The sequence below is a fragment of the Pogonomyrmex barbatus genome, unplaced genomic scaffold (assembly GCF_055798465.1).
Source record: "Pogonomyrmex barbatus isolate J1 unplaced genomic scaffold, ASM5579846v1 scaffold1, whole genome shotgun sequence".
NCBI lineage: Eukaryota > Metazoa > Arthropoda > Insecta > Hymenoptera > Formicidae > Pogonomyrmex > Pogonomyrmex barbatus.
In genome coordinates this window covers 28,754,043-28,770,531 of record NW_028297098.1, presented here as the reverse complement: position 1 = coordinate 28,770,531, position 16,489 = coordinate 28,754,043, and the positions used below count along the sequence as shown (strand labels likewise).

At 39.2% G+C, this 16,489-nt stretch overlaps 1 protein-coding gene across 3 annotated transcripts in view; it reads right to left on the bottom strand.

Annotated features, from left to right (window-relative positions):
* LOC105433315 (neo-calmodulin) overlaps positions 1 to 16,489 on the bottom strand; it is a 67,118-nt gene that overhangs the window by 4,794 nt on the left and 45,835 nt on the right. For all 3 annotated transcript variants that reach the window (XM_089085013.1, XM_011648575.3, XM_011648574.3), the window contains exons 4-5: positions 12,955 to 13,070; positions 625 to 715 (exon numbers count right to left, since the gene is read on the bottom strand). In XM_089085013.1, the coding sequence (XP_088941139.1) occupies positions 625 to 715; positions 12,955 to 13,070 (207 nt within the window). The remainder of the gene's footprint in view (positions 1 to 624; positions 716 to 12,954; positions 13,071 to 16,489) is intronic.

The following is a 16,489-nucleotide window of genomic DNA, read 5'->3' as shown; positions in this document are numbered from 1 at the left end:
TTTCATTTCAAAAAAATCCTTAAAATTTTTTCTTTGTGCAAAAAGCGGTGCATGGAGCATCATTTTATTTAATTTGAGCTGCAATTTGATTAATTTTCAAAGCAATGGGCCAAAATGCACCATTAATTTTAATCCTCTAGAGAACGACTTAATTAGTTTGTAAGCTCATTTATTTCAGAATAGGATATTACCTAAAAATAAGACATTTAATCGCCGCTGAAATTGAGAACCTTTTATTAGATTATTTGAGCAATTATGATCGACAATATGCAATTAATGTGATTAACGGGAATAAAGTTCTGTTCACATGTATCGCTTGAAAAGGCGGTTAAAAATAAAACTTTCCGCGTTAAATAGAAATTTATCCGTATAATGTCCAACTCTAAAGTACGCTTTTCGAAAAATCAATCGACCTTAGGTATGCCAATTTAGGCGGAACTACTTGGCCTACTTTAGCTTTTATTGCCAAAGTTTCTCTTATCGAAAATATTTCAGGCAGGAAGAGGGAGAAAGAGAGCGAGAGAGGCGAGAAAGAGACAGAGGACGGCGATGCGCGTAATCGCGTCACGTTCATCGCAATGGGTTATATGGGCTATTACTGAATGCATTAATATATAGACTTACTCTCCTCCTCGGATAGATCCTCTCCCAGACATTGCAGCACCGCCCTAAGGTCCGATGCAGTGATATACCCACGATTATGTTTGTCGAACACCTGCAATACAAATAAATAAACGGGTCCAATTAACGTGTCGCGATTTACGCAAACAGTCGCGACTGTTTTTTGCGATTCGCGCAAAATATAATTATTTATGAGAGATATCGAAAATGGCATCTCGTGAAAATTTATCAACGACTCTTTTAAAACGTTTGACACGGATAATCGTCAGAAGCGCGTTGAGAGAAATCGACATTTTTCCACGCCGGTTTGTTATTTCATCTCTCGTCCCGTCACTAGATTTCCATCGCGCGATCACGCAGCTACTCCAGAGGGGTAAAAATACAGCAAATATTATTTCCTTTTTTTTTTTTTTTCCGGAAAAGTTTTCCCTCTTCAGTGCTCGTCCTTTTCCGTTTAAAAAGACATTTTGCCTTCCTCACTTTTTGTTTCCGCTCATTAGTAGGATTATTTTGAACGACGTCAACTTTTCCGCGAAGGAAACCGAGAGGAAACAGAGACGAGCTGGCGAGAGAACAGCTCTAGTCTATTATTTATTGCAGACAGCGGTCAATTTTGACTGGTTGACAATTTGTACGAAATCGAAGCGAACAGACGCGAATCAAATCGTCCAGATCTTTCCTGAAATAGAATTGGAATTGATACTGCACTACGAATTGCTCTCTGAGAAAGGTTTGCGTCCAACACCAATACTATCATTTATGTTGCTACTAGCAACAACATCCCGTTCGATGAGACTCTTATTGAGGCAACGAGAAAAGCATCCTCGAAAATGTCAAATTTCAAGAGAAGAATTGAACACGAAGATCTTTACTTTACTTTCGTTTTATCTACAAGAAAGAATTACGAAGGAGCAGCTGGAATTTAACGTAGAAGGTAGAAACATTTTCGAAACATTGTCTTCAGCTAAAATGAAATATATACATTATGATATTATGATAACGATAATTTTTCTTATCTATTTGCTCGAAATTTTATATAATCATTGTTAAAAATAATTAAAATTTTAATTGATAGATATCGCGAATACAAATAGCTATGCACGTTCCAAAATAAGTAAGTATAATAATAATAATAATAAATATAAAATATAGAATAAAAAAAATAGTAAAAAACATAACTTTCTAAGATGTCTTTTCAATGTCTCTTTTAGAAAGTCTTCAAAACTTTTTCGAAACGTTTTATAATAAAAATGTTAAAGTTGTTCTAAACGAGACGTCTTTTAAACGCGGCTATTGTTTGGAGATAATATTGTTGCGTTTGGAGATAATATTTAACTGCTGACTCGCCTACGCAAGATATCGCCAGCCATATTTCGTTCGGCTTCGGGCACACTAACGAGAAGTTATTGCAAGTAGCTTAGAATGCATTGCCAAACTCCGTTTGCAATATCCTTCGTCCGATGTCTATTGAGCAACGTGTCTTTTGTCTGTGAATCCGAATTCCGAATCAAAGAGGCTTACACTAAGCGCCAAACTACTGCTTTTCCACAATTTGCGCAATTTCACCGATTCGCGAAGACACGCAACGCGTGTATTTCGCAAATTACATGCCCGTATATAACATCTTATTCTCTTCATATCCTTGATATTGAAATTTATATAGAATAAATCGTACAAAAATAAGAATAGAAAAAGAAATTAATTTTAGAATAAAATTTCTCATGTAAAACTTTACAAATTATATTTGAGAATTCAAAAACATCTCTTACTTTTAATAATAAAGAAAAATTGTTAAAGATTATTATTTACACGTTTAAGATATAATAAAATATCTAATAATAAAATCTCGATTCTTTCTTCAAATGAGATTTTCGCGGGAAAGCTCGTTTCCAGCGATGTTATTATATAATTTCAGTTTATTTTTCCAAAAGTAATCGCTCTCTCTATTTTTTACCATCATCGGTTTCATTTTTATATGTTTCATACAAATATAAAATATGTAAGATTCGACAAAAATATGTACACAAAAGTATTAAATACATAAAATGGATTCCTGTTATTTTTCGCTCAAACATTTTTTGCTTGGATGTAACATATCTCGTATAAAAATCAGTGAAGCAATCGACAAATCATTTTACACGTTATCTGTACGCAAGACATATTTTTTTATCGCTTGTATCACGATAAAATGAGCTAAGTGCCAAGGCATATTTTTGCAGCGTGGAAACACGATAGATCGGCAGATATCTGTCACTTTTTCTCGGTGGAAATCAACGTGGAGTGGCTCCGTTTCCGACGAAAGTCAGAAGGGGAAAGTGCCGCCTCGCCTCACCTCGAGGAAATGGGAAATAGAAGGATTGGAAAAAATGCTGTCGCCGAGGTAGAATCGCTCTAAGTGACGGCCTAAGTCTCGTCGCCATTCTTGTCGCGGTCTCGATCGCGTTTACCTAATGCGACGGCGCCGGTCGTGGGAAATTACAATCGGACGATCGTTACGGTAATTAGTAAATTATTTAGCAGGGCGATCGTTTCGATCGAACGATATCGAGGTCTATTTATGTGCCGCACTGGCGGAACTGTGTGTCTACGGAAATGAACTGTTGTCGATTCAATCGCAAATAATTAATTACAATTATAATTGGAGAATAATTTAATTAAAGTTATAATTATTAGGCACTACCATTTATCGAAGGTACGAATGGTTCTATTAATTTCTAACGCAAACATTTCCTCGGTCGCTATTTGCTTATTGAAAAAAAAAAAAAACAGTTTCTCATTTGACGCAGATCGATGCGCGCCCGCGGCTAAGAAAATAATGAGCGTTGAGATTTTGCTTATCAAATAGCGCATCTACGCGGCTACAGAGATATCGCACACATTTGAACGGGACATTCGTGCGAATTTATAGTCCCGAAAACGCGCATCTCGATATTAGGGGCTGTACCTAGCGTAGTTTTTTCACGTCGGTCTGTCTTAGGGATGTACACACCGGAGGATTACATGAGAATAAATCATCCCCTCGTGTTACGTCGGCTGTCCGATAAGGGCCGAAGAAGAACGTTACGCGATTACCCTTTCATTAGCATGCTAATGTAAACTAAGGAATCCCTTTTTTCCTTCCCCCCTCCCTCCTTCCCGGAAGTAAAGTTCAACATAAAAGTGCTGCCCACGTAGCATCCTCCGTCGGCGCGTGATTCTCTCGAGATACGTTTTATTTTCCGTTTTCTTTTCCCTGCCCTTCGTTTTTTTTTTGCGCCCGTTCGAAAAGTTATCTGCGTCAAGTTTCGAAGCTTTCGCTGAAAAACGCCAGCATTACGGTCCCACTATGATTCACGATATTTTAAAGCTTGAATTATGGCTTCTAAAACGACGAACGGCGTCGAATGCTCGCATCACGATTTCGTATCACGATTGTGTGAAAATCCCAGAAAGATGTATGTATAGGTGTGTTACGTAGACGTGTATTAAAAAAAAAAAAAAAAAAAAAAAAAGAACGCTTATGCGTCAGTTGCAACGCGTTTTTTCGCCGACGTTGTTCGCGATTTGACGATGGTCAAACGCATGGAAACGGCGAATCTTCAACGGCTCTCTTGCACCTTTTAGTTCGATATATTGCCTGCAACGGATACATTCGATTGCCATTATTTGTTTTTGCACGTTTGCATTGCGTTCGCGGCTCTCTATTCGCTTTTTCTCGCTTCTTTTACCTTGCCGAGCCACACCGCGTTGTATTCGCTGTTAGTACATTGTTTGGCCCTTTTTGCTGCCCAAGGGAATCGCTGTTGTGGATTTTTGAGCCGTTACGCATACGTTCTTCCCGGCTTTTCTCTTGCACTCGATCCCCTTTGTTGCCGGAACCGTTTGTTTTTTTTTTTTATTTCAAAATTTCGGAGGCTCACCCCCTCGAAATGGTTAAATCTCTGCACGGATGGCTACACAGCCGCTTGTACTCCGCGGATAAAAGGATTTTTCGTGGAGATGTGGACACGTATAAGATAAATTTCACAGACAACGCTGTTTGGATATTAGATTTTACGAGATCTCGAGAGTTCGGTATTATTTGCAATGTAATCTCGCCTCTCGCACGCGGGAACTTCCCTTTTCTCTCTTCACGCCATAAATCTTGCTGCTATCTATCCGCGATACCCTTCGGCAGGTTGCGGCTGAGTCCCCCTCCCTCTTTACCATCCCCTTTTTAGAGCTTCCATCGAGTCGCTCTTCCATTTCGGCCGCTTGTTTTCCACCCTTTACACGTTTCCCGTGCTTCTTCCTCTTAGTTCACCCCAGTCCACCCCCCCTCCCGCGTCTTTTATTCTAGACGCGGATACGATCTGGCGGTGTCACGGTGATAGTTGAGTCGCGGAGATTAAAATATCGACTTGGTGACTACAATACGTAGTCACGTTTGGCCTTAATGCCTCGATCGTTAAACACTTTAGTGAGCTATGCAGTTTAAAGAAGAACTTCTCAGAATCGTTGTTGCGCGCTGTAAATTCTATACAAATATGGAATACAAAGACATCTGCAAATAGTCGCATTTTAAGAAATTTTAAAATCGAAAATTATTATTGTTCGAATATCTTCAAAACGTTATTTTCGAAAATCTTCAAAATTGAAAGATTTAATAAATTCGTAACAAAATTTTAGCGCAATATTTCTTTAACAAAATCAATGAATTTAAATAAATAAAGACGATAGAAAATCTTCAACAAAACTTTTCTACAAAAAATATTTTATTATAATAGAAAAATGACCATAGAGCTTTAATTGCCTCGAAAAATACAATGAATTAAAGGAGGAGATAGCCAATATCTAATCTATCGTATCTAATCTAGTTGCTAAGTTACTGTAAAATTCCGAAAATTGCAAGATAATTCTGCTATTAAAGTGACACTAAAACGAATTTAAACTCCCAGGTGTTTCGCTTTAGGCCCAATAACGCATAAGCGTGTGCCTGAGAAAAACCTGGAAAGCCCCGAATGGCGATTTACATAATTCGCGTAGATAAGGGAAAACGACGTAGTCACAGCGGTATCTGAATGTGCGTTAAAATAAGGCAGCTTGGAAATCCCACATACAGCCAGAAGGGGCAACAATAAAGAGCTCCTGCGGAAGCAAGACAAATTTAATAATAAAAAAGAAATTCTGCACAATAGCTTTTAGAAATGACAGACACGGAAGTAGCGGGAATAAGAGCGAATTTAATGAAGGGCAATTAGACCTGAAAATAGGATAGTACGACTCGAGAGGACCGAGATAGCGCAGGAAAGACGATAAATCGTAGCTGCCCGAGGACTCATTTATATTTATGCTTACAGTTTTATTTCCCTATAAAGCAACGCTCGTCACGTCGTTTTGTGGAACGTGTCAGCCTTTTAAAATATAATTGTCGCATTACATCGGTAAGAATCTCGCTCTGAAAACGCGTCTAATAAAGAAATATTAGATTCGGATTTATATCCATCATATTATATATTACATCTTTATCAGATTATCATTATTTAAATAAAAATATAATTAAGACATATTTCATTTTAAACGAGATAAATCTTTCTATTGATCGCACGGAATGTATCATTTTGTGAGATGTGAAATCAATTTATAAAGTATTTCTATCTTCACAGCATTTGACCGACTATTTCATTGTTACATTTATCCAACGTATCGCTTTCGATCGAGCTGGCACTAAAGCTTCGCAGAATCCTTCGATTCTCGCGCAAACGCCTCCCTGGAACTACTTCTCTGGAAAGAAGAGACGAAAATGCAGTGGCAACCTGCGCGTCCTCGAGAGAACATCGAAAAATAACACCGCGGCTAGAAACTCGTCAGGTAATCAGACAAGCGACAGAAAAGTGGCTCAGACAGACAGTGGTAGACAATTCAAAAGAATGGCCGAGCAAAGGGAGATGCTTCGGCAGAAATCCTCCGCGAAGCCGGCGTCATTAGGATGTATTGTGGCGTAACAGTTTGATATACTTCCTTCCATGCAACAGCTACCCAGGTGGATTTCTTCCCCGTCACCGTCGATTCTTCTCATAGGTATTGCCACCTCTAGCTACCAACGCCGCAGATAATCATAGATGCATTGCTTTCATGAAGCATCGAGAATTTAACTAACGTAAATGTGTTTTCATTTTATTTAATTTTAATATGCCGATTATATTTTAAATAATTTTGAAATGCTGATTATATTTAATAAATATTATATATATATATATATATATTTGTTATTTATATATAATAAACATTTTCTATCTAAGAATATAATATATTATATAAGAAAAAAATGTTAAAAAATGCAGCTTGTTTTCGGATCGAAGAATAAGAATTTATTTAATCATAAAAATCGTCATTTCGCTAATAATTTAAGCGTAATTATAAAATTATAAAATTTCACGATTGCGCGATGAATCGTTTATATTGATTATAAATGTACAACGATCGTGGATTTTCGCAATATTTAGAAGATGCGAATGCTGCGGCGAAACAGAATATTTTGTTAACTTAAATCATGAATCGCGCATCAAAAAAAGTTTTAAAATAAATAAATTCGATTTCGCGTTTGTTGTTCGTTCGACCAACGTATACTTCACCTTCAGCAGTCAGTACAATCCGAGCGCAGGTGGAAGCGCGAGAATAAAAAAAGTCTAGACAACCGTAACGGAACTGGTATTAACTGCAGGAACGTTCCGATCCTTTATTTTTATAGATCGTTTCTCATATAAATAATACAAATAAAAATCCACCAATGGCACGAAAAGAAAATCGATTATATGTCATCACCAGTCTGATATAGTACTTCTCTTTGTGAATTTTGAGTTTTTTTCACATTTCTCGAGAAAAAGAGAGAAAAATAAATCTTTTTATCGTCGAACCAAACAAGATTATAGTTGCAACCGAAAAGAGACTGGTTGAAAAGAGTAAATGTTTCTGTAGACACATTGTAAGGATTGGTCGATTTGTATTCCCGTTTGCTCGCGATAATGATCCAAATGGGATAAAGAATTCCCATTTGGGGATGGATAAAAGCTTTTTTGCGAGAAAGAATTAAGCGTGTCGAATGGACGTGGGATGTACCGAAGCAAGAGGATGGAAGAAAACGGAAGAAAAAAAATGCAGTGGCGAGCGTAGCACGTCGTCTTTGCAGCGAGAAACGTGGGCGAATCTCGTGAACGGGACACGCTCTCTCCTGTCTCTCTGAGATTTGATACGCGAGGACGTCAGCCGGGATGAGCGTGTCGTCGGCCAATCCCCGACGAAGGAGGGGCGGTAAGACGGAAAAATGTGACCGGGTTGTGGAATAAGCGCGATGAATGGGGGCATGAATACCGGGAGGAGAATTCGTCGGACAAAACGCTGTCCTTCGAAAGCGATGTACATCTTCCGGCAAAGAATAGCGATCGGAACGGAGAGGGTGGAAAAGGGAGAGGGGATGGAGGGAGGGTGTCCAGGAGAAGATGGTTTCCGGAAACGAGACGTGTTGCAAATGTTTAGAGCCGACGGTTCCGGTTAATGGAGGATTCTTCGCCGTTCTTACGCGAACTTTCGGCGCACTCAAGCGCGCTGCCTTTTTACTGGAAGCTTGGAAGGGAAAATATATCCGCGAGAGAGAAAATGCGAAGTGAATTGCAGCTCGCGAAACGAAGCGCGCGTTAAAAGGAGACCGATCTCCGAGAGGGAAATTGGCGCGGCACGTTTTTACTCCTACGCGTATTAAGTTACAGGACAGGTTATACCGCGCCGTTTTCTTGGAAGAAATGAGAAAAAATGCGTTTGTGCGCCTCCACCCCTTTCTCCCCTTCTTCTCGCGAGAGCGCGTCGCCTTCGGGTAAATACTGGGATAGACGAAATTAGTCGAAAGTGGATTAATTAAGTCGTCCCGACCGCCGCTATATTTACTTACCAAAGCCAACATAGTTTGACCTATTCGCTTTCTTCGTCGCAACACAATCCGGAGAACAGACAGCTGACTAATAACAGCTGACGGAATATTTAAGTCAAAAAATGCAGGCTTAAGTAGAAATAATTAGCTAACTGAGATAAACATCAGTTAACACGAAGTAAATGTTACACGAGCATGCCGAAACATTGAGTCTCCGAGTCATTCCTGCCTCGTTTCGATTTCGTTTGAATTTCGTTTTAAACCGTTCGAATATTTGTACAATCTTTCATCGTACTTTAGCACAGCAGCTACATGATGCAATTAGGTCGCGAGATCCTTTCGTTGTCAGTCAGAATAAGCTTGAGCTAACTGAGCAAAAGCCTGATATTAAACGTCGTAACTGCGAGACTTGCGAAATGCCGACGAACTGGTTTTAAATGCGTAAATTAACGCGGAAAATTGCTACCGCGCTCTCGGCATTTCGCGTTCAATCCAATGTAAACGTAAATTTTTACTTTATCTCTTAAATAAATCTTTACTTTATCTATTTTTAAGATACTCGCTTTGTACAACGTAATACTCCTTCGTCATGTAATAAATTAAATAAATAATCATGCTCCCTTCGATAACGCGTCGTCGTGATTGCTGTGAATTTAATCAGGATTCGACTTTAATTAAATATCATTCAAAATCTTTTATTTCTAAACTTCCTCTTAAGTATTCGCTGCAAATCGAATTGTATCGTTGTCCGAGCATCCTTGACGAGAAACTCATTTATTTTCGAAAACGACAGCAGATGCGGCGAGTCTTTAATCGAGGTAAGATTCAGAGAAAGATATCCCGGCGAGTTCCAAAAAGTGGCATCGAAGTGATTTGATCTATCCGACGATTGTATCGCATGCAAGTGCAAAAGGAGAAGGAGGGAGGGGGAGGGGGGGGGGAGGAGAAAGAGAACATAAAAGTTTCCTTCCTCTGCTGACCGAGAAAACCTGCTTTATTTGAATGCGCGTAGAGGGAAATATACGCCTGTAGAGAAAGCAGGATGCGAGAAGACATAACGACCGAGGTGGAATCTAGTAAAAGTAAATCTCACGAACCGCGTTCTCCATTTCAACTGGTGATTTCGCGAAAGCGTATAGAATCGTCATTTTATTTGCGACAAGAAGTTCGACGGGCAATAATCGGGATCAGCGGACGCCCGACGCTCCTCGGATTCTCCGATCTTAATAAGCTTTCTAAGATTTAGCGACTTTAATGGAATTATTATGATCGGTCCCGCTCGACGGAGGCGAGGGCGAATTAGACTCTATCGCTTTATCGTCCCCGACTCGATTTCGCCGCCGTTCCTGTCAAAAACTCGTCTCGAGGTGAAACCGAGATAGATTTCAATTGGAAAATATCACGAAAACGCTTTGGACTTTGCTCACTGTAAAGTGAAATTCTGGATGTATCCAACCGAAAAATCTGAAGGGAAACACCTTATATTCGCGTCAATTGAAACATACAAAGTCGAATGTGTTTGAGTAAAAAAAGAGAAAATAAAAAACAAACTCCTTTTGCAAAGCGTAGAGTATTACGTTCGCGCTTGTTACACGATTTTTATGGCGCTGTTCGACCTCTTTCCGATTTCCCGATTCCAGGGTTGGAAACCTCGAAACACGCTTGTCTTTGGAGAGACCAAAGCGCGCGCCGGGGAGAGAATTAAATCCCAGGATTTCGTGGAGTCAGATGTCGTATGTCCATCGTGGTGAATAGAACTTGGCTGTGACCAGCGACCGTCTCCATAAGACAGCCCGAATACCGGCGTCCTTGTAAGAGGACCGTACACCTCCCTCTCGGAGAGTGCAGACTTCCGACGAAGTCGACACTCCCGGTGTTTTCCGTCACCTTGTAACCTCCTTTTCTCCGGTTTTCAATGCGAGAATCCGTTCTCGCGCGTACCTCTCCTTACGTAAGTCTATCTCGCACGGACTTTTCTCCCGGGGATTTATTATACCCTCATTCGCGAAGTTTTTGAAAACTTTCGGCTTGCGCCTTTAGATACCTATTCCTCCCGGCGGACCGCTTATACGTTTCTCGCGAAGGTTAATTTTCCGGTTAAATTATCCGATTTCCTTAAAAGAGACCCGAGATTTTATATACGTGAACGTGAAACGCGATCGGCTTCGATCGCGACTGATAATTCCACGCGCGATCGGATTGCAGACGCATTCTTCCCGATGCGACAGCAGTCTAAGAAGCGCCGTGTCGCATTAAACGGAGTATTTCGTGCTGATCCGAGCTTAGCCTCAGTTTGACATAAAGGCACGTGTATACGACGGGCAAGATGCATTATTCATACAAGAAAATATCCCCACTGACAACAAGCAGGAAAACGCAAAGCTTCGTGATCCTTTTATCTCCGAGCGTTTCGCAGCCATAAAGTCAGCGTATAATCCCGATTTCTCGTATATCGTGTCAATATTATCTTGATTCTCCCCGATTAAGCAGACACGTCGATTCATCGATCGTTTAACTTAACCAGAATATTTCGCACACATATGTAGCTTCCCAACAAATAAAATTCTACACGTATTCTAACATACACATTGAAAAATGATAACAAATGTTTGTAATTTTTTTTGCAATATTTCACACGTGTTATGTGTAGCTTTTCGACAAATAAAATTCTAATAGTAATAAGAGGCTATCTAGATATAAATCAATAATTCTAATTAAAAGCGACGAGAGAAACTCTTATTATTTTTACTATCGAGATGTTAATTTCTCCTCTTCACTTTTTAATTAAATGACACACAAAAACGTACATACAGGAATCAAAAGAAAGTAAAACAAATCGAGGAATTTTCTGTCCTATCACACTCTTTTCTGATAATAAGCGAAATGCCTTACAATGATCATGGTGCAATTCCGATCGAAGTACTACAGATACACATGCGATTTCTTCTCGAGCTATTCATCGAACCTATTCTCGATTCATATATAGGTATGTATACGTATTTTATAGTCACATCTCCTACGATATTGCATTCCGCGCGGGGATAACCGATAGAGACTTTCTTGATTTGCATTTCATACCCTCCTATGTATCAGCTTAAATGACCGCATTATACATACCCGTACCCGCGGGTATTATGGGGTTGATGTCATTGAGCTCTATACATTTTTCATTCATTTCATGGTAAGCGTGTCGGAAATTTCGATGAGGGACAAGCAGTGCGGGAATCGGAATTTATTTTATTACAGAAAGATCGAGGATTGCACTCTCCGCGGGAAACCATTGAGCTTAAAGTTTTAGGTCTCCTGATCCCTATTTCATGATTCTCGTATAAATCAAATTTCTCATATAAATCAGATCTGTTTGCTTATTTATTTAGTTATTATTTATTTATTATTCGCAAGCCTCGTCTCAGCGTCTTCCGTGCAATTTATAGGCAGGCAGTAACAAGATCGTACTATATAGGGTGTCGATTTATTCCTACATTGTTTCACAATAACAAAAAATTAACCTTTTATTCATATTTCGTATTTTTGTCACAACTTTTGAATAAAAGTATAAATGATCTATGTTTATATATATATTTTTTTTTATTTAGACTCATAGAATATAATAACAAAACTTGGCCATTAAAACCTGGATCATTATGTATATATATATATATATTAAGAAAAAAAGAAGTAATAAATAATGATAAAGGAGATTTATAAGATCATTTATGAGAACGTAATAATTATGACTTTTAAGTAATAACTTGAGACATAATTATGAAGCCGAGAGAAAATGTCAAAGTCAGAATTTGATAAACTTATAATATCAGAGAACTTGTCCCACATTAAGAGATCGTAACTAATTTGAAAGATTATTCGAATATCTTAATCCCGTTCTGAATTTCTACCAAAAGTGATAGATCTTGAATTCTAGATTCTCTAGAAAGATTAAGGGATCGACAGTGGGAACGCATTAAACCCTCCAGCTACTTAACCGTGAAACATCTGCGTAGCGGAAAACTTATTAATATGTTCTATGCATAAAATATGCATGGAACACTCACGTATTCATGATACATGTCGCGGTCATTACGAAGTTTTCCGTTCCATTAAGTATCATATCCTAAGGAACCACCAGGGTGTAGTTTGTAAACTGCCTGTCGTCTCGCCCGAGTCTCTATCGTCTCGTTTAAGAAAACGGAGCAAATCCTTCTCGTTTCCCTTGTGCAAGAAAGAAAGTTGACTGAAAACTGCCGCGGTAATCCGCTCGAAAATTGCCTGGATCGCGAGAAAATATGCTATGGTCGATATCCGAGCGCTTCGCCGCTACCGTAGGTAGATCCGCCGCTGGAATTTATCTGACGATCCAGGGCGTGGAGAAGAGAAGCAAAGAAGCTGCCTTTAAGCTACGCGACTCGTAGACTTAAATGAAACGACCGGGGACTCGCGTTTGTTTCACTCACCCGAAAGGCGTCTCGCAATTCCTGCTCCTCCTGATGCTGATCCGAGGGCGCCGCCGTGCTTGCACCAATGTTGCTGACGATCTCGACGAATTCTTCGAAGCTGACATTTCCGTCACCTAAAAAAGTCGTACGACATAATAATAACAAGAGATATAATAAGATCATAATAATGATGAGACAATTAAGTTAATTAATAAGTTGAATAAGTTAATTTTTATATAATAATCAGATAATAATAATTAGGTAATTAAGTTTTTGAATAAGTTAATTTTTTTGAGACTTGAAAATAACGTGGCAAGTTTTAAAGAGCAACAAAGGAAAACAACGATCTTCTACTTGATTATATCCGAGAGGTTCTTTAAGAAGAATGAGATGATACTGCATGTACAATAAATGGCGACAACAAACTCGACGATCTTTTTAATTAAATGCACGACTTAATTGCGCATGTAAAATAGAAAAGGTCCTGATTGCGGAAGGAGAAAATTTTTCTCGTCATTTAAATGCAGAGCCAACATTCCTGAGCTCTCAGAAGGGGCTGAAAGGGAGAGTCTCCTAATTAAAGAAATTAATTCACTCTTAATCTAGACATTGAGACTTTCCTCAAAGACTTTTCTCAGTTGCTTTTTCAACGGAGCAACTAGAATACGATAAAAGATATGGCCAATCGTTTCGTAGTTTATTATTGGAATTTCGCCAATATTAAGTATTGTCCTCGGAGTGTATTCTACATCCATCGAGCAATCTACGTCGATCCGCGTCGAAACGCGAGAAATCTTTCCCGCATTCCGGTAAAGCAGTTCCGCGACGTAAATGCTTTCCAACGGCTCTTAAGCGGTCGCAAAACCCCTTTATTCCACTATACGTGCCATAATAAGAGGGAAGTACACGGCAATATTCGCACAAAAGCGTAAGGGAAAGGATAGGTATGGAAAACGAACGAACTTTACACCTCGCAATTCGAAGTAATGTCCTTGGATGTTGCGAATTTGCGAAAGAACCGTGATAACTTCCCCGCCATTTTTAAGACAAACAGAGAGAGAGAGAGAGAGAGAGTTTCTTAGCCGAGTGGATTTTCAATAGTCGCGTTTTGCTTCGTGCGAACGTTTAATTATGATTTCTCACGCGCGGCACTTCCCATTAATTCATGGGTTCAGAAAGATCATAATTCTTTCATTTACAACGGCGGCTTAATGAATATTAAAACTCCCACTTTATCATAATTTTGCGCTCTTAATAATAAATTTAATCTACATATCGACATTAATAATGTCGAAACAAGTGGGTCATACGAATAAAAGTGAGACGAGTGCCTTCGGCAAAAAGTAGAAAATATAACAAAGCGCACATTCTACAATTTTTGCGCACAAAAGATCATTTGCCTTTATTACGCTACTACTCATCGCATAAAGTATTTCGTTCTCGGCCATATAAAAGGTTGATACATTGTACGTTTTATTGTTCGCATTTTTCCAAAGCATTTCCTATAACTTTCATTTTTACAAGCACTTATGAATAAACGAGCGCACTCACGTGCGTGTGCGTGTAGGTGTATTCCTGCTCCATTTCGCCAAATGTTTTTTCGTTACGCCGCATTAACGAATAACGCAGGCGAGACAAAAATTCACGAGTTCGTAAACAAATAATTGAGATGGGACGTGTATCGATTGTTGTTGTTTGGGGGAGGATCGAGTTAGCGGATCGCATTTTCGACGTTCGGCAATATCTGGAGGAGATAAATCACAACCGGACGCAAAACACATTTACGAAGCATCGGCCGCGTCGAGAATCCGTTCAAACGATTCGACCGCCATGCCGCGCCGGCTAATTTGCATAATTTGACCACCGCTTAAATAAACGCGATGTTGTTCGCGCATACGGTTTACAATCTATTTCGCCGTCCGTCAGCCATCCCCGAAAGCGAGAGCCAATTTCAGCGCAGCTGCAGATGGATCCGCGGTGGACTCGCAGCGTGATTGTATATGGTGATGAAGTCACGTATTATACAACAAGTAATTGCAATTCTACATTGTACACCGTCTAATCAAGGGAAAGATCGAATTTTAGACTCGGGGCGTTGCTAAAAGGAACAAAAGTCATTCGATTGCATTGTTATACTTTAAATTGTAGTTTTGTATATTAAAATGACGCTTGACGCTTTTTAAAGGAAAAGAGACGGGAGCGCTTCTATTTTACTACAATTTCTCTTATTCCAGGAGTTAATGGCATTGGCACAAATGACATTTTTTTCAACTAAAATTTTCATACGAGATGACGCGGGATGCAGTTAATCCATTAATGTCCGGAGAAAAAAGAAGAACAGGGTCTCATAATGGTGCTACTTTTGGTACAACAAATTTTAATAAGTTAACAAATTTTATTATAGTTATTTTTTGTTATGTCACCTCCTTAAACCCGAAATTTAATTGTGAAAATTTATCATACAATTATAGCAAACAAAGAATTCAAGAAGACATCTAATGTTATAAAGCGCACAATAAAAGCTATATATTTTAAATTAAGCGTTTATAATATTATAAGCGTTTCGATCCATTGAAAGTGCTTTTCCGTTTTTCTTCCGCTCTGAATTTCTGGTCTACAGTTCCGCAAAGTTATCGCTATCAAATGCAATTCTATCCTATGCTACGGTCGATAAGTTCTTATTAGGTTTCTCAGACGTGTACAATAACGTTTGATTCGAGAGAAATATAAGATGTAACGTAAAAGAGACAAAATTTCCAATCTATAAAGAGTAACAATGGACAAGCTTTAGTTTGTCACGCAATAACGCTCACAATAGCGCTATCGTATTTAGTATAACAATTGTAATAAAAAATATCTCAAATTATTATAATATCTTTTCATTTCTCATTTGTTTATTGAGCGTTTCTGATTTTTCCATTCTAGATGGTTCAATTCCAGAACAAGAAAAACACAAATATCTAGATATTATCCATCAATCTTCTTGCATATCGAATCTGTTATTTGCTGACATATCTGCGGAGGGGCTTAACTTTTCAAATTTTCCTTACATCCGCGCATGATTCTGACAATCGAAGAACATGCGCTAGTTTCGCTATTATTCATGTGAAAATGTAGGATGCGGAAATGTGTCGGAAACGAAGGAAATACGCGCAAGAGCCGTGTGCATCAGACAGCCTTCCTCGCGACAAAATCTCCCGATAAAATCTTCAACCGGAAGCGATCGCGCGCGTCTCGGTGCACCTTTTATCGAGGCCGTCGAGAGACGGGGATGCACGTGCCCGTCCTCTTAAAATCCAAGTCCTCATTTGCGCACCCCTTCTTCCCCTATCCACCGAACTTTCGACTGCAGCCGACGTCGTAGGCTAAAGCGGCAGCCTAAGCGGATTTTAGCCGGGGATAATCGCCGGTGTAAACGGGATTTAGGCGGCGATAATGACGTAGGAGAGACAGAGCGAGCGAGCGAGCGAGCGAGAGAGAGAGAGAGAGAGAGAGAGAGAGAGAGAGAGAGTGTGTGTGTATCCTCGGCTGTAGTGTCTTGAAGATTTTGCCG